At 38.2% G+C, this 20,391-nt stretch overlaps 6 protein-coding genes across 11 annotated transcripts; 4 read left to right on the top strand and 2 right to left on the bottom strand.

The window, feature by feature from the left end:
- The first annotated feature begins 3,503 nt into the window (after positions 1-3,503).
- LOC119070378 (cell division cycle protein 123 homolog) lies at positions 3,504-6,307 on the top strand. Its single transcript, XM_037174689.1, has 6 exons — positions 3,504-3,895; positions 3,958-4,297; positions 4,356-4,478; positions 4,541-4,656; positions 4,727-4,897; positions 6,214-6,307. The coding sequence occupies exons 1-6, from the start codon at positions 3,659-3,661 to the stop codon at positions 6,262-6,264; spliced, it is 1,038 nt and encodes a 345-aa protein (XP_037030584.1). The 5' UTR covers positions 3,504-3,658; the 3' UTR covers positions 6,265-6,307.
- Positions 6,298-7,314, bottom strand: LOC119070381 (succinate dehydrogenase [ubiquinone] cytochrome b small subunit, mitochondrial). Its single transcript, XM_037174694.1, has 3 exons — positions 7,143-7,314; positions 6,921-7,051; positions 6,298-6,837 (listed from the first exon to the last, which is right to left on the bottom strand). Exons 1-3 carry the CDS (start codon positions 7,177-7,179, stop codon positions 6,469-6,471), a joined length of 537 nt encoding a protein of 178 aa, XP_037030589.1. The 5' UTR covers positions 7,180-7,314; the 3' UTR covers positions 6,298-6,468.
- Positions 7,315-7,642: 328 nt separating this feature from the next.
- Positions 7,643-9,259, top strand: LOC119070376 (26S proteasome regulatory subunit 6A-B). Its single transcript, XM_037174688.1, has 3 exons — positions 7,643-8,218; positions 8,280-8,448; positions 8,511-9,259. The coding sequence occupies exons 1-3, from the start codon at positions 7,733-7,735 to the stop codon at positions 9,140-9,142; spliced, it is 1,287 nt and encodes a 428-aa protein (XP_037030583.1). The 5' UTR covers positions 7,643-7,732; the 3' UTR covers positions 9,143-9,259.
- On the bottom strand, positions 9,177-11,848 carry LOC119070380 (phosphatidylglycerophosphatase and protein-tyrosine phosphatase 1). 2 transcript variants are annotated; one of them, XM_037174693.1, is made up of 5 exons: positions 11,572-11,848; positions 11,236-11,513; positions 11,088-11,168; positions 9,605-9,841; positions 9,177-9,523 (listed from the first exon to the last, which is right to left on the bottom strand). In XM_037174693.1, exons 2-5 carry the CDS (start codon positions 11,371-11,373, stop codon positions 9,380-9,382), a joined length of 600 nt encoding a protein of 199 aa, XP_037030588.1. In that variant the 5' UTR covers positions 11,374-11,513; positions 11,572-11,848; the 3' UTR covers positions 9,177-9,379. The 2 variants fall into 2 exon arrangements, with proteins under 2 accessions (XP_037030588.1, XP_037030586.1); XM_037174691.1 differs by having other exon boundaries at positions 11,236-11,376.
- Positions 11,849-12,117: 269 nt separating this feature from the next.
- On the top strand, positions 12,118-13,090 carry LOC119070379 (39S ribosomal protein L9, mitochondrial). The gene is made up of 2 exons (XM_037174690.1): positions 12,118-12,301; positions 12,363-13,090. Exons 1-2 carry the CDS (start codon positions 12,215-12,217, stop codon positions 13,032-13,034), a joined length of 759 nt encoding a protein of 252 aa, XP_037030585.1. The 5' UTR covers positions 12,118-12,214; the 3' UTR covers positions 13,035-13,090.
- A 542-nt stretch (positions 13,091-13,632) lies between these two features.
- LOC119070375 (CUE domain-containing protein 1) lies at positions 13,633-19,935 on the top strand. Of its 5 annotated transcripts, XM_037174686.1 has the most exons (7): positions 13,633-13,873; positions 14,005-14,194; positions 14,277-14,573; positions 14,645-14,973; positions 15,046-15,078; positions 15,123-15,472; positions 18,356-19,935. In XM_037174686.1, the coding sequence occupies exons 2-4, from the start codon at positions 14,033-14,035 to the stop codon at positions 14,966-14,968; spliced, it is 783 nt and encodes a 260-aa protein (XP_037030581.1). In that variant the 5' UTR covers positions 13,633-13,873; positions 14,005-14,032; the 3' UTR covers positions 14,969-14,973; positions 15,046-15,078; positions 15,123-15,472; positions 18,356-19,935. The 5 variants fall into 5 exon arrangements, with proteins under 5 accessions (XP_037030581.1, XP_037030580.1, XP_037030582.1 ...); XM_037174685.1 differs by having other exon boundaries at positions 15,046-15,472; XM_037174684.1 differs by having other exon boundaries at positions 13,634-13,873; positions 14,645-15,078.
- Positions 19,936-20,391: the final 456 nt, after the last annotated feature.

Raw genomic sequence — 20,391 nt, 5'->3', positions numbered from 1 at the left:
AGCTAACTTTACACTGTCGTGCTTTAACTGTCTCAAAATTTTGCATCTCTTTTACACTAAGTTTCGTATGCGTTGTATGGCAACAGAGTGATCTCAATTTGTTTATTTATGAGAGCGATATCATCGTTCAGGAAACATTTTTTGAGTGTTGTGGCATAAATGCCAAAAGACAAATTTTTCTCCTGGTAAAAACAGGCTTCGTTTGTTGTGGAAGCTTCTATGACTGAAAAATGGCACACTTAGACAACGGTGATGGCAAAAACTGTGGCATCACACGCTTAAGCAAGACGACGAAGTAACGTTTCTGACGACAGTTTGATTTCACGTCACATAGTGAGGTGTGGGTGATTAAAGCGATATGAGGGCGATATTAGGAAATTTCTTATGCGAGTACACTCCCTTCAGAGAAATCATTTTCTAAAATAGAAAAACCATCCCAGATCACCTCCTTCATTACCACATTAGTTTCCCGACAAAGATCAAAAAAGTTTGGCCATCAAAAATTTCACATCTACTAGAGCACCTCTTTAAGAACACTTTCAGCGCGCATACAACTGAAAGTACATTTTGTATCTTCTTTCACACAAATATATTTAAAAAGAAAAACATGAATTTGTTTCAACAAAATATGAAGATTAGCACACAACTAAGGCACTACTGTGTGATAGTCGCTCATAAAGTCGACCTTTAATTAATTGTATATACGTACAAACGATAGTGTTTCCAATCAAAACAATTGTAATGACTAACAAAGAAAAAAAATTGTTTCTAAAGTTCAACGAAACTATAAATTTTGCTAGGATTGGAAATTTAATCGACCGAGCCAAAAGAAGACCCTTTATTGTATATGATAATATGTTGCACACACTTCGCATGTAGACAAGTGTATTTTCTAAACACATATTTATAGAAATGTTCTCCGTTGATTCCATCTATTTATTTATGTTCGATGATGATTGATGGTAAATGCGCTTCAAATGTTACGTTGGAAAATCATTTTCTTAAGTGAAAATTTATATGAACATAAAACACGCAACGTTCTCTGTGTGTGGAAAATGGGTTCTGTTCTCCGGGGCAATAATAAATTTTAATTAAAACAGGAAGGTAAAGGCGAGATGTATTTTCGATAACAAGAAAATTGCTTTCTATAATTAGATTGAGAAGGTCTTTACACTACTTATTGCTCTTTTATCAACGACTTAGTGATGCGAAATATGGTTGTTAAATGCACCAAATAATAAATAACAACTTTTAATTGTTTGATAAAGCTATATTATCAGTAATAGACGAAGTTATACTGAACATTTGCTGAGTGGCCATTTGAGCTCAAATGACTTTCGCTAGAATTTGGAGAGGAGCTTATGACCCCAGAGAATGTAGGTAGTTTCATTAGCAGATCAATTACTGGCACTACCGAACATGGTGACATTGTTTTATGGAATCAACTGACTACGAGTTCAATATAATCCATCTCAAAATATCTGTAACAATTTTCGTCAGAATTTTCGTGCAAATTGTTTTATTTTACGATTTATGTTGAAACAATTGAAGTAATAGATTTTGCACAAAACAAGTTTGCCATTATAGAAAGAAAGGCATTTAGTTTCCAACAGTCCTGTTGCTCCATCAAAAATAAAAAAAAATTGTTGAAAAAATTCTTGATAAATCAACGCAATTCTCCGTTTTACTTTACTTTATTTCAGCTGGCTGACAGGATTCGTGAGAAATTTAAACTAATCCAAATCGCTTAAATTGAGTGGAAAACTGCGTATCAAAATCCTCAACAGTTTCCAAAATAATTCAATAGCCCAATTTCCGTCAGCATTTATCGGTTGCTAGGAATATCGCGCCGCGTCATTCACAATAATTCACATTTTGACACATTTTGTATAAGGAAAATGTCACTTTGTGAGTAATTGTGAATGACGCGGCGCGAGATTCCTTAACACCCATTTATCGGAGCTGATAAATGAAACTCTATAAAATTCAGTTAAATTTAACTGACAGTTGTTAAATTTAGCAGCGCTGAGCTAATATTCATTCGGAAATCTTTAAATATTTCGGGAAAATCTCAAAGAATCTTTTGCAGATCTTTGAAGGAAAACTAAATTTTCTTGTATTGCCTGTTTTAGGTGTCTTAGGCTACTTTTTTAACTGAAGAAAATAGTGTGGGAATAGTTTTTATGACACCGTCTTAGAAATGCCTTTTGGGTTACTAGATGTGTGCATGTCACTCGCAGCACTCTGAGAGCCTTTATGCAATTAAGTGATGATATTTGCAACTTACCCAGCCTGTGTACAATGTTATATGAACGTAATATTATCGCACTAGTGTGATAAAGGATTTGCAAGGGATTTGCGAATTTGATTTAATGTAAGAAAGGATTTATAGTTACCGTGACTAGTCAAGTTTAAGAAGAAAAAGTGAACTACAGGGAAACTACATGGAAATTCAAAATGAGACCCGGTATTTCCTTCTTTTCTTACTACAACATAAGCTTTTATATAAATTACATACTTGTCACGAAGAAGTCGGGGCTTGCCGAGTCTGATAATGACAAGTGTGTACTCTATTTTATCACATAAGCGAAAACGAGACAGCAACATAGACCTGAAGTGTAATTTTTGAATTATTCTTCTGGTTAAGTAATTTTGACATCCGAGCACCGCGCGTATGTGATAAAAATATTATTTCAGGCGCTTAGTCAAAAGCAGAGCTTTTTTAGACAAACTTTGGCGTTGAGTGGTGTTTAGTGAAACTATATTTCAAGATGTTTCGTTAAATTTCACTAAAATTTCTCCGATTTTTCAAAAGTTAGTCTGTTTTCATAAATTCTTGACATTTTACCAGAGTTTATCTAATTTTTTTTATGTCAATCGTACTTAACTCATTTAAATCACGATACATTTACTTAACTTTAAATAATTGTACCAAAACTTCTTAAGTTTAATTAAAATTTGTGAAACTTAACGAAATTAGAGAAACTATTTTACTAAAATACGCTCAAGTAAACGGTCTACTTTACTTACCGCAGTGTTTCCTTAGGGAGATAAAGAGAACATTATTTCGTGCTGTTAGCATTTACTTTTATTGCTTACTCACTCATCTTGATTTCCACTTACAAAAAACTACTCTGTTTTTCCTCCATTTAAAACCTACGCCATTTCCATTTCCTCCCATAGATAAGTACATTACCAGGCTACGCCTCGATCGGCAAATTTCACACAAGAAGTATCATATCCATCATTTGCCCAGTTGACAAGCAAGGTATTTTATTCACAAACTTGAGGTAAAGTTTTGGATCTGTGCAGTAAAGTTAACTTTACCTCACGTTTTTGAATAAACTACTATTCCAAATTATCAAATATTTCTGATGAATTTAATTTGCAATGATCGAGGCAATGAGTAATTTTAGTCAAAAAAAACTTACCCACAAAAATGTAAAAATTGAAGTCTGAAATTTACCAACGAATGAAATAATTGGCTTCAAGTAATAACACGGCTGTGTCAAAGTGAAACATCGTGTTGCTAAAATGTCAAATCCGTCATATCACAAATCAGTAATAGCGTTCTATCGATGCAGATCCGTTTTGTAACCTGCAGACAGTCGATAACAAAAACAAACTGAACATAAAGCGGAAATTTAATTAAGTGAAAATGCATGAACGAAGTGCAATTGCTAAACCAAGCAGCGATTTGGGTGCATGTTCATTCCAAAATTGGTACAAATCATTTGCCAAAATATCGATTAAGTCGATTTGCATCAAAATACCGGATGAGGTAAAGCACTATCTCCATGACGAAATCATTATTTTACCCAAGGAATGTATGAGTAGTGATCAGTTGAATCAAGTTCATGAAGGATACGAAGATGAAGACACGGAAAATTCAGAGGTTTGCTTTCACCGTCAATTTTCGACTAAATCGCTCTCCTTTCTAACTTAACACTGTTCCAGCAACCGGAGTTTCCTGAATTTAGTAAATTGATAACCGAGAAAATAGATGAACTTGGTGGCTCAGCTTATCTGAAGACAAATTGGCATAGTCCGAAAGATGCGTTTTGGATAACGGCCGGACAAACGATGAAAGTTAAAGACATTACTGACGTCTACCAGTTATTAAAAGCGTCGAGTATCTGTAAGGACGACCTAAACCAACTCAATGCACCAATCGATGTTGACCAAGAAGGCAGTAGCGTCGCTGTGGACAGAGACGTGTACTTGGTTTTGAAGAAGTGGCGAGAGATACATCCAGGAACGGAATTCCGTTGCTTTGTCAGAAATAAGAGTCTAATCGGTGAGTCTCAATTCTTTGGCAACTGAAAATTTTCATACTAAAAATTGAATTCATTCAGGAATATCGCCAAGAGATTGGCCACAATATCATGCACACATTCATACTCAAAGACGGGACATTATCAATGACATTTTGTCGATGTTCAAGGAGCAAATTAAAAACAAGTTTCCACTCAACGACTGTGAGCATTATTTCGGATAACGAGCAATTACAATGAATTTCAATGCTGCATTCTGTTCACAGATGTCTTCGACGTTGTACGAGATGCGAAAGACCGAGTGTATCTGCTGGACTTTTCGCCATTCGGTGAAAAGTGGTCCGATTCATTGGCATTCGAATGGGGCGATTTGTTAAACATTGTAATTTTCGATCGATAGGTTTATTTGGTCAGTGATTGCTAACCAGAGATTTTCAATTTCATTTTGAAAGGCCACGGGTAAAGATGATCCGGAAATTCGCTACCTGAGCGCAGACTGTGGCATACAGCCGAGAAAAAGTAACAATTATGGCGTCCCAACCGATATAATTGATGTGTTTAAGGCATCTAGTGAAGAAGGCTACAACACTTTGAACGATTTTTTAGAGAACCGCTTGAGCAATGTAAGTTTTTAATGAATCGATTTCGAGCTAACTAACTTCGGAATTAGGATAGAATTGGAGTGTCGTTCAGTGGTATATTTTGATGTGGATGGGAATATAGTGACAATTTGTAGAGATTCGAAGATCAGAACGTTTAAAGTTTAAATGAACTGCTTTGGAGTTCATCAGTCGAGTCACTTAGAACCTTTCAAAAATGACAAAACGATTGACACTTAATGGGTTAGTCACCCATATCACGAATTTCCTCGAAATCGATCATTTTGAGCATAGCGATCGTTCGGACTACCAAAGCAGTGCTGAGGGCGTTGAAAGCTTGAAGGCTCAGAACAGGTCAGGTCGACGTGTAACCTGAAGTTTAGATTATCTGAGCTGAACCCTCGACTGAACCTGAGCTCAAAATTTGTATCTGACCTGAATTTAGCTGAAATCTTATAAATTGTAAAAGTTCAGGTAAATCAGGTCAGATTTCAGGTATATCTGCGATTCTTCCAGGTATACATGAAATCTAATCTGATTTACGTGAAATTTTACTATTTTTAAGATTTCAGCTAAATTCAGGTCAGGTGAGTTCAGTTTCAAATATTCTCAGACCGACCTGAAATTCAGGTTCAGATCACGATTTATCCGTCCTGTTACTCAGGCTCAGAGCTTGGACTTCTCTATGGAAAAATCCAAACAGTTCATTGCCTGATTGAGTAGCAAATAAATTGTGAAATTGCACTCTCTATTGGTGTAGTCGGGTTGTCTAAACTTAAAGAAGCAACCCACGAATGCTTTCACTGCCAGTTTTTGTGGTGTTAACCAGACAAATCAATCAAAATGTTTGCATCTGTTTGCATCATCTGACTTGAATTTTTTTTTAGATCGAAAGAGCTAGGTATTTTGACCTTGAACAATCAATGTGGAAATTGTATAGTTTGTCGATTTACTCTGTTTAAAACATTTTATTAATTTAATTTGATGAACATACGGGTTGGAATACGGGTCCATTTACTTATTTTCGTTGAATTCATTCACTGAAGTCATGTTCAGTACTTCAAAGCACTAAATCAACCCTTAAGGACCGTTGTGTTTAGCATGTATGTTTTAGGCTTAACTTTCTATTAGACTCATCTTAAGGACGCAAAATTGATGAGAGACAGAGATGGAAGAGTTTATCATATAGGCACAGTAAATTGTGAAATTGCACTTACGAAATGGTCGTTCTGAGTATTCTTCGCGAAATCATTTTACTACGTCGCCCAAATTGTTTGTTTCTTCGTTTTCAAATTGAATCGGAATTTTTTTCTGAAATTTCTACCGTTCTTCTTTTCCAGGCAGTCGATGCACACAATCGGGACGATGATGACGTTGACGATGCTGTGTAAACTTAATATTCTGCAATAAAACTGTCCAATTCGTTACATAAAACATTTGCGTTTTTTTTTTATTTTGAAGTAGATGGCATGGCTACACACAGCATGCACAATTTATGTTAGCACGTAACTAGTACATCTTTGCAGATTCCAAACAGCTGTATATTATCGAGAACAAAAGAAAAGTGTTGCAGGTAAGACCTTGTTTCGAAAAACCTATTGGGCTTTGATTGCCCACAACTTGCGGACAGCCTTTCCAATACCAATGTCGTTATAAATGAAATAAATCAGACCGGCCAATGTAGCTGATGACAGACCCAATAGCAAGATGTGAGCAATTTTCGGCACAACATTGCCGAATAAGATCGGGCGCACATAATCGGTAACAACAGCCTCCAATCCCCAGTGAGCATGCATTACCATTGACACAGCCAATATAACGTCTAATGGTTGCGATGGGAAAGCAATCGCTGCTGGAACGATTGCCAACAAGCCAGCCGACACAGCACGTTCAGCTGTCCATAATGTTGAATGTTTGCCAGTTGCTGATTGTAATGGAGCTGATACAGATATTGTCCGTGAGATCTGTTGACGGGATGAATAAAAGTAAAAATTACGTTCCCCGTTATTCCTTCCCTTCCACGGTTCATTATATTTCGTAAACTTACCAGAGGACTCATCTGAATTTGGCTGGATAACAAAAGGTTTTGCTTTGCAGAGACTGTGATTGGACATTTTAGCGACTGTGGGATTGCTGACGATGTACTCAATCGAGCAATGTTTGAAATAATTGGCGATGCTATTGTTTGAGTAACGAGACGTTTGAGGTTACAGCAGTTACATAACACACAAAATTCTAATTAGAGAAGAAAATCAACAACGCAATTTACCTTTAAATCTGCACACACTGCGAAGTGCCAAAGCCATTGCGGAGTGTATGTTAAATCTTCGGTTGTACGAGTGAATCTAACAAGAATTCTGTATTTTCGCTTTGGATTTTGTCAGCGAGCCTTCAACAACAAAATGTATGGACTTCACAAATGTCAAAACATTAAATATTTTACATCGCAAAAAACCTACTGCGACGACATAGTGGCGACAAATGAATTTATTGGTCGACATTTAGGGACGTTCACTTTCTTAAAGTCTAATTTGCATTTGACGAAAGGATTGTGCAGGATATTGGGGTAATTGCATCACCCTCATCACTTTGAATCTGTATGGAATGTGTATTCAGTGTGTAACCAGTCCCTCAAGTCGGTAGACACGATACAACAGCCTTGTAGAGTGTTCCCGCTGATTTGATAAGTGAACGATTTTTGCTTGAACATGAAACAAACTCTCGGACATATAAAAGTCACGACCTTTAAATCAACCCATCTCATATGTCAACATAAAACAAGAGAAATACACAAGAAAGCTTCGTCATTCTCGGTAACAAAAATAAAATCTTTAGTTTTGAACCGATTTCATCGCAAGAATGTCTGGAACACTGGAAGATAAATCGATTTGGGAGGATGGTGAGGAAACCCTGGGCGAAGAGGTGCTTCGTATGCCCACAGATGAGATTGTTAGCCGAACTCGTCTGATGGACAACGAAATTAAAATAATGAAAAGCGAGGTTATGCGCATCACTCACGAACTCCAAACCCAGAACGAAAAGATAAAAGACAATGCCGAGAAGATAAAGGTGAACAAAACGCTACCGTATCTCGTCTCAAATGTCATCGAATTGTTGGACGTCGATCCACAAGAAGAGGAAGATGATGGAGCAGTACTGGTATTGGACAATCAGCGAAAAGGAAAGTGCGCTGTCATCAAGACATCAACACGGCAAACATACTTTTTGCCAGTTATTGGCCTGGTGGATCCGGAAAAATTGAAGCCAGGTGATCTGGTCGGTGTTAACAAGGATTCCTATTTGATTCTGGAAACATTACCCGCTGAGTACGATGCTCGCGTAAAGGTCAGTTGAACGATCATTCGTTATCCGAGTCATGATTTTGTCATAAATGAAAAACTTTTAGGCAATGGAAGTGGACGAGCGTCCAACTGAGCAGTATTCCGATATCGGTGGCTTAGATAAACAGATTCAAGAACTAATCGAAGCTGTCGTCCTTCCAATGACCCATAAAGACAAATTCAAAAATTTGGGTATTCATCCACCGAAAGGAGTACTGCTGTACGGTCCTCCAGGTATGCAATACTTTACATTACTTCTCAGTCTCCATTTACTTTATAAATCACATCCATTCCAGGTACCGGTAAAACACTCTTAGCCCGTGCCTGTGCCGCTCAAACAAAGTCAACGTTCTTAAAGTTGGCCGGTCCACAATTGGTGCAGATGTTCATCGGTGACGGTGCGAAATTGGTTCGTGATGCCTTCGCATTGGCCAAAGAGAAATCGCCCGCAATTATCTTCATCGATGAACTGGATGCCATCGGTACGAAACGTTTCGATTCGGAAAAGGCGGGCGATCGCGAAGTTCAACGTACGATGTTGGAATTGTTGAATCAATTGGACGGCTTCAGTTCCACCGCCGATATCAAGGTAATTGCTGCAACGAATCGTGTTGACATTCTGGATCCGGCCCTGTTGCGATCGGGACGATTGGATCGGAAAATTGAATTCCCACATCCGAATGAGGAGGCTCGGGCTAGAATCATGCAAATCCATTCGAGAAAAATGAACGTTAGTCCGGAGGTCAATTTCGAGGAACTGGCACGGTCCACCGATGATTTCAATGGGGCTCAATGTAAGGCTGTTTGCGTTGAAGCTGGTATGATTGCACTGCGAAGATCTGCTAATAATGTTACACACGAAGATTTCATGGATGCAATTATGGAGGTGCAGGCCAAGAAGAAGGCGAACCTTAATTATTATGCTTAGAGGACCTAGTGACTGTTTTTTTTTGTCTTTCTTTTTGCTTTAACCCAAGTACTTTTCTAATGTAATTCAGTTGGATCGTTTGATATGAGTATGAACAATAAAACGCTGAAAACTTATGAATGGAAAGGTCTTTGTGCATTGTGTCCAACTTCACCAATCGCCAAATCGATTTTTTATTTTTAAAATAATTTTTTATTCGAACAAAATTTGTAAACCATCGTCATACAGCGACTGATGTCACGCATTTTTGTTATTTAAATTTGGTTTTACATTTTCATTGTGATACAATCTAAGTGCTTCCCATTGTTTGCGGTGTAACAGAATGTGCGATCGACAATTTTTCATATGTTCGACGGCCCGTTCAGGACTCCAACCGTTTCTCTGTTAAAGCAGACACACACAAAAAAAAAACGAAAATTTTTAATTCACAAAAACCATATGGTCAACGCAATTCTGACTTACATGCATCAGATAACAACCGACCAGCGTTGCACTTCGAGTTCGACCGGCTTTACAGTGTACATAGACCGTACCTGGCGAATCATTTGCATCTGCATCCGACAGGCCTGATATTCGTGACGTTTTTGGCAGAAAACGATTGATAAATTCGACTCCGGAGTGTAGTTTATTTTGGCAAGGCGATTCGAATATATCGGTTGTTGCTAGTTGAAGGAATTCCACGCCGTGTTCTTTCCATTTCTGACAAAACAAGAACGAAAATATAGTTTCGGCGAGAGCTAGTTTAGGCTTCCATTGGATTAGATGGTATAGAATTTTGTTGGTAGTCATGTTCTAAGAAGCTTCCGAATTTTAACCGCTGGATTGCCTAAATTTCAGAGAACGTACAACGAGTAAGAGAAGCAAAAGCTGGGATTTAAGCTGCAGCCCACTACGTACTTTAAATGAAGAATCTTCAAAGTGATTGCTTCGACAAGTAGTAACTGTACTAAGTTGGATTGAAATAGGGAATCCCCTACTTGAAAGCTAATCTGATATGCGAACAAAATCTCTTATGTGAAGAAGAGGTTGGTATAAAGTGTAACTATGGGTTATCGTGACAACTGGCACAAATTGAGATGACAAATAGTTATTTACATGACAAGGAATAAAAAGTTGAAAAGTGGAGCCTTCGTGTGAATTTTGTTGATCCAAGGCGAAACCGAGACTTTTTCACTTTTATCCCGAGTTTTGTATATGATTTTACATGATGTAGGTGTCGAAAGTTCGTGAAATTCGATGAAAAGAACGAATTTTCGACCAGCGAGCATGTAAAATAATTTCTGCTATTGCAATTAACGGAATTTCCTTTGAAACGTCCACAATTAACACGATGTTTAGTAAGCCTTTAAAGAACTTACAGACTTAATATTCTGCTATGGTTAAATCGCGTATGGATTGGACAGGAGGGAAAAGCAGCTACGCGACTCAAATTTAAATGATTTGCATGCCACAGGAACGAAAGTAATTCTGTTTTAGCAAAGGAAATTGACAAAAATTAGCCGACCAAAAACAGATGCTTAAATAGCTAACTTCCAAACTCACAAATGATTGTTGCTTTATAACGCACAATTCGAAACCTTCGGTGGATGATCCACTAAACATATTATTGAAGTAAGACTCTGGTCTATCTGTGTATACCGAGATTTTAGATCATTTGAAGATTTTGATATTATCTATTTGGCCGTACACAAATGGTATTTGGTACATATTAGAAAGATTGAAAAATTTGCTGGTAAAGAATGAGAAGTCTGCGATCGTGGAATTGTGGAGTGTAGATCTGAAACTATGGGTCTTTCATAGGACCTTGCAAAAATTGATCTCTCGAAAGCTATGATATTATTCAACTAAGTGGAACTGCTTGCTTCAAATGTAAAAAATAAAATCACAAATCACCGAACAGCAATTAAACTACAATTAAACGACACACGGTCGGTGTTATACATACCTCTGAATTGTTCGAAAACAGCCAGAGTTCATAGTCTTCGTTCATGGACACAACGGCCTTAACATTCTCATTTTTGATTAACTGTAAATTTAACAAAATATTTCGTTTAGTCGAAGCACTGGTCTTCTTCCAATTTCTTTTCACTCACGTCCGATGCCATCGACCGAAACGGTAAAGCACCAAGAATAACATGGTCATCAATACGATCGTACCATCTTCTTGCCGTCACCTTTTCCATAAAAATGTTATAGAACAAGGTGGGATAAAATGATACACGGGCGAACATAGTCTTTTGTATATGAAAAGGTTTGGAAAAATTAACGATTAACAAAAACGATATCAACAACGAAACTGGTGAGATTTTGTATGGTTAAAGAAAGAAGGAAACTGCTGCACTAAACGTGCCACATTCAAAATGCTTTTCGACTGAATTTTTTTTTAGAAAGTGAAATTGCTGTTCCATCGCTGAGGAAGTATAACATACCGTCATCATTGGGCTGGTTTTCGATTGTTGTATTGGTGTTAAGTAATAAGCTGTGGATATAAGATACAGACTCCCCACCTAATATTATTTAGAGACGGTATACGAATGACGTTATTAGAAGTGTTATTCGAGAACAAAAATATTTTAACATTTGACCGGAGAGTCAAACTTATTTGGCGTTATGCAAATGCAGTCAAATTTCAAAAGCTTCGGAATTAGTTATTGCAACTAACAATATAGATCAAATTCAACTTTGTTTTTCTTTCGATGGGGTCAACCACGGATGGATTCACATTGCCACTTATTCGGTACCCGAAACATTCTGTCTAGTTTTTCTTTTGATAAAGATTTTTATGATTTAACTTGGTAATCGTGGAACGTCGGCACAATCTTTTCGAAACGGAGAGCCCGATAAATTAGTCATCCACCAGAACCCTGTCCAAAATTTTATTATTTCTGCAAATTACAATTGCTGAAACGAACTTCTTTGTTGCTGGATATTCACTACACCGCTGAGGTGCCTCAGCCACAGCTGATACATGTCATAATGACATATCCAAAGACACACTCCAACAACAACAACAAATTTGACACACTGAATATTAGACACTAACAGACATTTTCGGTGTAATTTTCTAACAAAATGTTGAAAGCAATTCTCCCAGTTGTTCGCAGTGGCTACCAAACCATCTTACAAGTAAAAGAACCGCTTTTCGCTCAACCAACACGAGTAAGTCCATTTTATCAACGATTCCGAAACGTTGTTATAACCTCAACATTTATGCACTCAGAATACATTCATCCTAAAACGTCGATGGCAACCCAGACTACATAAAAAGAATGAGAAACCCCATGTCATGCGGGGAAAGTTCTATTGTTATGATCTCGTTGAAGATCGAAGCACAAAGAAACGTCCCGATCTTGAAGTTGTTTTGACGGCATTTGTAGCTGGAGTTGGCGATCGCGGGGACATTATCACGGTGCCAAGAACGCGGGCTTACAATCAACTGCTATTACCCGGATTAGCCGTGTACAAAACTGATGAAAACCTTAAAAAGTACGCCAGTCTGAAGAACACTAAAAATGAAGTCGAGCATAGTTCTCCCTATGCCGCAAGAACCGTAAGAGTCCTAGAAAAGCGCGTCCTGTCTATTATTATGAATAAAGATGAGCCATGGGTTTTGGAGCCGTGGCACGTTAGAGCATCGCTACGGAAAGCTGGTATGCATGCAGTTGAAGAGGCAATTGAAATACCGAAAGAACCAATCACCGGTCCGGACCTAATGAAAGAAGGCAAGGAATTTATGGTGACCATTACAGTGAACAATTTGGAGAAAGCAAATGTACGATGTCGCATCCATCATTGGAGCACAGACCCGAGCAATAGATTGCCGTATGTTGTTGATCCGTGGAAATTGCCAGCAGAGCCATTATTTGGAAAAGCTGATGCTGGTAGTGTTTGATTGTAACAATTTTTATAGAATTCGCTTGGAATAAATTCGTCTAATCAGAAACGCTATGCCTTGCATATGTAATGGTGTAAAGAGCCCGGTAGCAAGATGAGTCTGCACAGATTCACAGCGAAAAGAAGCCCCTTTTCTGCACATAAATATTTGAAGTACCAGTACAACAGTACCAGTAGAAGCGAAGATTTTTGTTTGAATTGATGTAAGTTTCACTTACAAATTGAAGATAATTTACCATGAATCTGAAATATCGATCCTCTATCTCCTTCCAATTAAGGTGAATTAAGATTCCGAACTTAACAAAGAAATTTATTAGTCTGTACACTCCACCGCTCCAACTATACTGAGAAGAGATAATGCAATGGAACAAATTTCTGAATTTTTACATTGATCGCTAACAGTTGGGGTTTGGATGAACCCAATTTTTGAAAATTTAATTTTCATCGTCCCTGCAAAACTAGCAAAACAGTCAGCCTTATCTGTGTGCACACAAATTGAGCTGCACCGGTAATCGACATATTTTGCATAATCCAAAAAAAGCCCGCCTTGTTCTGTAAAAAAAACGCACGCATGTTCCTGACATATCGATTTCGATTTCAGTGCAAAAAAAAGAAGGAAAATGTCAAAAATGAATTAATTTTCGTCAGTGTTCAAAGTCATTGATGGTGGAAAAATGTAGGAAAAAAGGGAAACCAAATTTTGTGATTAAATCAATTTCAATCGAATAAAATGTCGTCGATCTGTTGTACTGTTCTGAATTCAAATGGACGAATAGAGTAGCTCTCTATCTATACGCTCCGGATACAATCATTCCGTACTGCTGTGTATAACAATTTGTAAGTCACACATTTAACCGTAGGTATAAATACATTTTTCGGATATGGTATAATAGCGAGTGGTCTGTTTAGCATGTCATTATTGTTCGTGATTCGTTTATTTACAAAATGTAAAAAAAATTATTGCGTAGAACTTGGTCCATACCATCTGAAAGTACAATGGCATCCACAATGCAATTGGAGTTTGAAGAGGCAATGTCTGACTTTAAGACAATGTTTCCGGACATGGAGAAGGAAGTTATCGAAGCCGTTTTACGTGCGAATCAAGGCGCTGTCGATGCAACTATTGATCAATTACTAGCGATGAGTGTGGACAATCAAGTAAATTTTTTTTTTTACTTTTAATCAAATTCGTTCAAAACGCGTTGACTTACATTCCTTTGTCACGTTAATTTATGGGCAGAATGAGAAACTCCGCAACGAACTAGACAAACCTGGATCCACACCGAACAAATCAGCATTGAACACGGCAAAAGAATCTGAAATATCTGTTGAATCTGGATCATCATTACTACGTCCCGCCGCGAATGTCGCGAATACGGGCGCATCTCCTAAAATAAAGAAACCAACGTTCAGTTCATCCAATAACTCTAGTCCTTTGAAGAGTAGTGATCGGAGTACGACAAAAGCCCATAAAAAATGGAATCCCCCGATGCTGGGACCATTACCGCCTGGATTTTTACGCTTGTCTGGTTGTGAAGTAAGATTTTGTTTTACAAAAAAAAAAGGGTATTCGTTTACTAAACAAGTCCTTTGATTTTGCGACATTAGCCTCGAACTGACTATGATATTCCGGACGAACAGTTTGCCCATATGCTCCAAAATGAAGAATTTATGAACGAACTACGCTGGAATCAAGAATTTATGTTGGCTTTGGAAAAGGAGCAACAGGACAAAGGCGGTGAAGACGACCTTGTGTTCCGGGAACGATTGAAACACATGGGAAAGAAATCTCGTAAAAAGTTTCTGCAATTAGCTCGTGTCTTCACGTGGCAACGGAATAAGAAAAAGCCCGGTGCTGTACGCCATCCAGATTCGTTGCTGTTGCAAGAGGAGCACAGTGACGATGAGGAACCTAGGAAGAGTAAAAAGTGATAAGCGTATGCGTTGTTGTTCGTTATATTGTTGGTCGTTTTTGGTTTTTATTTTTTTGGTTTTATTTTATGTGTCGGTTTACAATGGGAGTACGAAAACGCATTACCGGTTCGACTGTTTAATGCTAGAGTGAATTCGCGTTTATGGCCATGGGTCACGTCGAGAGTGAACTAATTTATTCAGTTCAAGCGAAGATGATTTTTGTATAGTCATTCCCATTATATTGTACGCTAAAAGTCAAGGACAGTGTTAGTCGATTGGGAGATAGTTTGTGGTTTTTCTAATTTACGAGTCACAGTCATCGTCACAAAAAATTGATTCCTTGTTTCACTGTTAAAGTTAGTATTTTGTGGGAGGCATTACATAGAGTATGCGAAAATTCCAGACGAGAAAATGTTGCCAAAATTTATCAGTTGTTTTTTCGGACCAAATTGTATAAGGCTTCCGTGTTTGATCATGTCTTAGCCCAGTTTCGAAATCTTAAAACTAACCGTTGATGTTAAGGTCGATGAATTTCGATGAATTTCAGCTCGGAAGTCTTACCAAAATTTGATAGACCATTTTTTGTTGTCGGCGACTTCAACGGTCACAACCCATTATGGGGCTACAACGACACAAACCAAGATGGCCTCAACGTTGCCGACTGGATGTTTCGTGAAGATTTGACACTGCTCTTCAATTCCACCGACCCTGGCACCTTTCGGTCGGCCAGATGGAATCGGTCATACACACCGGATTTGAGTTTCGTTTCGAAAAATGTCGACGGTAGCACACAGCCAGCATCGCGCCGTTTACTTCGTGGCTTCCCAAACAGCCAACACCGTCCAATTATCATCGACATTGGCCTAAAAGTTCCCCTCGTTCGTTCAGATAAAAGAAATCGCTGGAATTTCAACAAAGCAGATTGGACAAAGTTCTCCCAAATCATCGACCGTACGATTCTGCGTATACCACCACAAGCATCTTGTTACGACCGTTTCATTGGCTTAGTTAAGACGGCAGCCTCAAAGTCAATTCCTCGAGGTCATAGACAAGCCATTACACCTGGATGGTCAGACGACTGTAGAACGCTTTTTGACGATTTTCAAACAACCGGAAATGTTGAAACGGGGAAGTCACTGCTTCGCAAGCTGGATGAAAACCGTAAAGCCGAGTGGGAATCGAAAATGAATTCTGTAGATTTTGCCAAATCCAGTAAGAAAGCGTGGAAGCTGATCAATCGGATGAGCGGTAAGTCCTCAGATTCGAAATCCGTTTACCCAATTACTCCCAACCAGATAGCGTCGCAAATGGTTCAGAGTTCAAAAGGTTTCGTATCGACAGCTCAAAAGAGAAAGGTAAACAGAGAGTTCAAAAACAATTTCCGGAACAGCGTGGCAACTTCCACTTTTGCGGCGCCGTTCACGCCAGACGAAATCAGTAAGGAAATTTCGGAGATAAAGTGTGGTAAAGCTGCTGGTATGGACAATATATTTCCCGACTTCCTAAAACACCTTGGAACAGATGCCATCAAGTGGCTCAGCAAATTATTCACTAACATCTACTCGACTGGTCAGCTGCCAAAAGCTTGGAAGAAAGCGAAAGTCATCGCTTTTCCGAAACCGAATAAACCTTTGGACGATCCAGCCAGCTACCGCCCGATTTCTCTACTGAGTTGTGGTTTCAAGTTGTTCGAGCGAGCGATCTTGGCTAGATTTGGAAATTCCATCAACACTACAATCCCGAAGGAACAGGCGGGATTCCAAGAAAATCGCAGCTGTTGTGATCAAGTCCTTGCTCTTACAAATTTCATCGAACTTGGCTTCGAGAAAGGACTCAAAACTGGCGTGGTATTTCTGGACCTCTCGGCAGCATACGATACGGTTTGGAAGAAGGGACTACTAATGAAACTAAGCCGAGTGATCAAATGTAAGAAAACGCTAACTCTGATCTCGAACATGCTGAGTGACAGGTGTCTTCAAGTCGAAATCAACGATAAGATCAGCCGCAAACGCATACTCAATGATGGCCTGCCGCAAGGATCGGTCCTGTCGTGTGTTTTCTACTGTCTTTACACCAGCGATATCCCGAACACGAAATCGAGAAGGTTCATTTACGCTGACGATATTGCCCTTGCTCCTCAAGATAAAAAATTCGAGGACATAGAGAAAGCGCTCAGGTCAGATCTACAGAAAATGTCTTTCTATTTCGCCAAATGGAGATTGAAACCAAACGCAAGCAAAACCACATCGATCACGTTTCACTTGAACAATCACCAAGCGAATCGAAAGCTGAAACTGAGACTCAATGGAAGGAAAATTAAGCACGAAAAATACCCTCGATACCTCGGAGTTATCCTGGACCGCAGTCTGACTTACCGGCCACACCTTGAAGGTACACGGAAAAAACTGAAAGCCAGAGTCAACATTGTGCAAAAACTGACGGGAACAACGTGGGGCTGTTCAGCGAAAACCTTGAGGATCACAACACAATCGATTATAATGTCGGTCGCTGATTACTGCTCGCCAGTTTGGATGAAGAGCTGTCACACCAAACTCGTCGACACACAAATCAATGTTGCACTGAGACTGATCTGCGGGGCCGTACAATCGACTGAAGTGGAATGGTTGAGCATTCTTAGCAACATTGCGCCAGCACACGTACTACGGGAAGAGTCGGCATTGAGGGAGGCCAGAAAAATTCAACTCAACCCAGATTTGCCTATATTCGATGACTTGGAGTCGGCTCCTACTAACTTACGACTAAGATCACGTTCGCCATTCTGGGTTTTCTTCCGTAACGCAGACAGTCAAAACGATCGAATGACTCGGTGGAAAGTTTGGTGGAGCAATGTGACGGTGCACAACAAAGAGTTAATAGCCGACCCGACAATGGAGGTGGAAGGTTTCAACTTACCCCGTCGTACGTGGCTGCGTCTAAACCGTATCCGAACTGGGCAAGGATGTTGCGCTTTCCTGCTCCATAGATGGAACATAATCGAATCTCCACTTTGCCAGTGCGGCGAAGTGCAAACTATGAAACATTTGGTGGAGGAGTGCGTGATACACAGATTCCAAGGAAACATCGCGGAAATACATTCGGTAAGGGGCCGTTCATAAATTACGTAACGCAAGAGGGGGGAGGGGGGGGTATGAGGCAAGCGTTACGGTTCTAACAAAATTGGGTCAAACTTGACCCTTTTAGCGTTACAGACCCGGGGGGGGGGGTCTGAAAAATGTTGATTTTTGCGTTACGTAATTTATGAACGGCCCCTAACGGCTGATGCGCTGACCTGGTTGAACGACTTGACGGTCGATATTTAAATTTCGAATTGTGATAGACTTTTGCAATATTTTCGTTAATCAATTTGTAAATATACCCAGTCATTTTCAAATAAAAATAAAAAAGGTCGATCCAAGCGTGCTTCCCCATCAATATTACGAAAGAAGTTGAAAGAAGTTCAGAATTTCATGAACTGCAAAATACGAAGGACGTCCAACTCATTTCTATATTTGAGGTTGTTGCAACGAACCTTCTCTATGAACGATGGGAAACGTTTTCGGATGACGAAATATCAGTCAGAGTGTTGCAGACTGTTACAATGTTACATTATGTATCCCGCTAAACACTGAAATGTTTTCCTTTTCCATTTTTTAGGTTGTCCGTTAAATAACGAGTCAGCCCAATTCCGTAGATATGATACGTTAGTTGCATCATTAATCGGACCATTCAAGACTCCCAGTTTGTTTTCTAAAAAAAAAACTTTTTGATTCATATAACCCGACCGAATACAAATACTTCCACCTTAGCCACTTAGCATACACTGACCATATTCAAATGTTAAAAAAAAAAAAATTGTCTCAAAATTAGTAACTCGAACAAATTGTATTTCAATTAAAAAAAGATTTTATTTTCTGTTAATTAATTTGTTTGAAATTTGACTCTGTTGATAGAGTATATATTCCAAGCAAATAAAAGCCCGTTTTTTCTCGATAAAGTTTAGTTTATCTAACTTCTAGTCAATAGCATTTACCAAAAAAGATGAAAGAAAGAACGAAATGTTTTGAATCTCAAAGCAATTATAAATTACACTAATCTATGTAGAGACTTACTACTCAAAAAAATACGTATCTTAGATTATAAAATGAAATTAAAATAGAAATACTCAACAATAAACGAAAGACAAAACAAACACACACACACACACACACACACAGAATGCAATTGAGAGGGAAGCCACCGATCGAATTTATTTCCCATTTTCTTCAAAGAACTGAATCCAATTCTCTATTTTTCTTACCCAATTTGATCTGGCTTTTAATAGACTGTTACGACCAGAGCGAGAGTTCCGAAGTCCAGTTAATTTTAACTTGCTTTGGGTGCTACTCATTGCATATTTACATATACATTTTTGACCTCCTAACCCCCTAGCCAAGTGAAATAACTGGCCTCAATTACATTTCCTTCTCTCTCGTCATAACAGTCTATAATATAAAATAATTTGTAGTATGCATAACATCGACATTGGCTTCTCTCTCTAAAAAAATGAGTTTAATAAACCGACAGACGAAAGATAACAATTAAATACTAAAAGGGGTGAAATCTGATGATAAGTATAATTCTCTGTAAAAGTGAGCATTAAAAAAAAGATAAAAATAAGAGACTGCAAATTGGAGTTTTTTTTTAAATTAATTTTGGTTAATTTATTAGTAAGTCAAATCTCAGTCAATACTAAAAAAAAATATTCGAAATATAAATAATGTAAAACGTTGGGTAATAAACAATTGTCTATTCTCAAATCAAATTAATTTTATGTTGAAATAAGAAAGAAGTGAAACCAAAATCGTAGCGTTTAAGGCTTTAATTAACATTAGTTCTTGTTAGTCGTTTAAGCAAGAAAAAAAAAAATGAAACAACAGAACGATGTGTAAAACGTAAAATTATTTCTGATGGAAAGAAATAAAGGAAAATATTTAAAAATCTAGAAATGAATCGTTTTAATCGTGTGTTCTATACACAATACTAACAAGGTCGTCTCACCTTTGGTGTGTATTTGAACAAATATGAAAATAAATTATTATCTCGTCAAATTATCACATTGAGAACTTAGAGAACAAACATAAAAGAATTAACAAGCAACTGGTTTTTCTTGAAATTCAGGGCTGACTGTCGTTAACCTACCTATCATTTATGAATGTTTGTCGTTTTATAAACCAATCAAGCAGCAATAACACTTCCATAGTATGGTAATTTCTTTGTAGTTTAATCTAAACATTTTTGAAAAGTCTGACGATATGCGCTAAACGTTCGTGATGAACGTTTTACTTTCACAACGTCTTGATGGAGACTTCTTGTTCATTATTTCTGCCCCATAATTCGAAGAAAATCGCATAGGAGTTTAAAGACAGAACTGCTTGTGGACAGAAGCAAAATTACTGGTTCAA

The sequence above is a fragment of the Bradysia coprophila genome (genome assembly GCF_014529535.1).
Source record: "Bradysia coprophila strain Holo2 chromosome X unlocalized genomic scaffold, BU_Bcop_v1 contig_79, whole genome shotgun sequence".
NCBI lineage: Eukaryota > Metazoa > Arthropoda > Insecta > Diptera > Sciaridae > Bradysia > Bradysia coprophila.
Note: the sequence above shows the minus strand (reverse complement) of the source record. Positions and strands in the feature narration are given on the sequence as shown.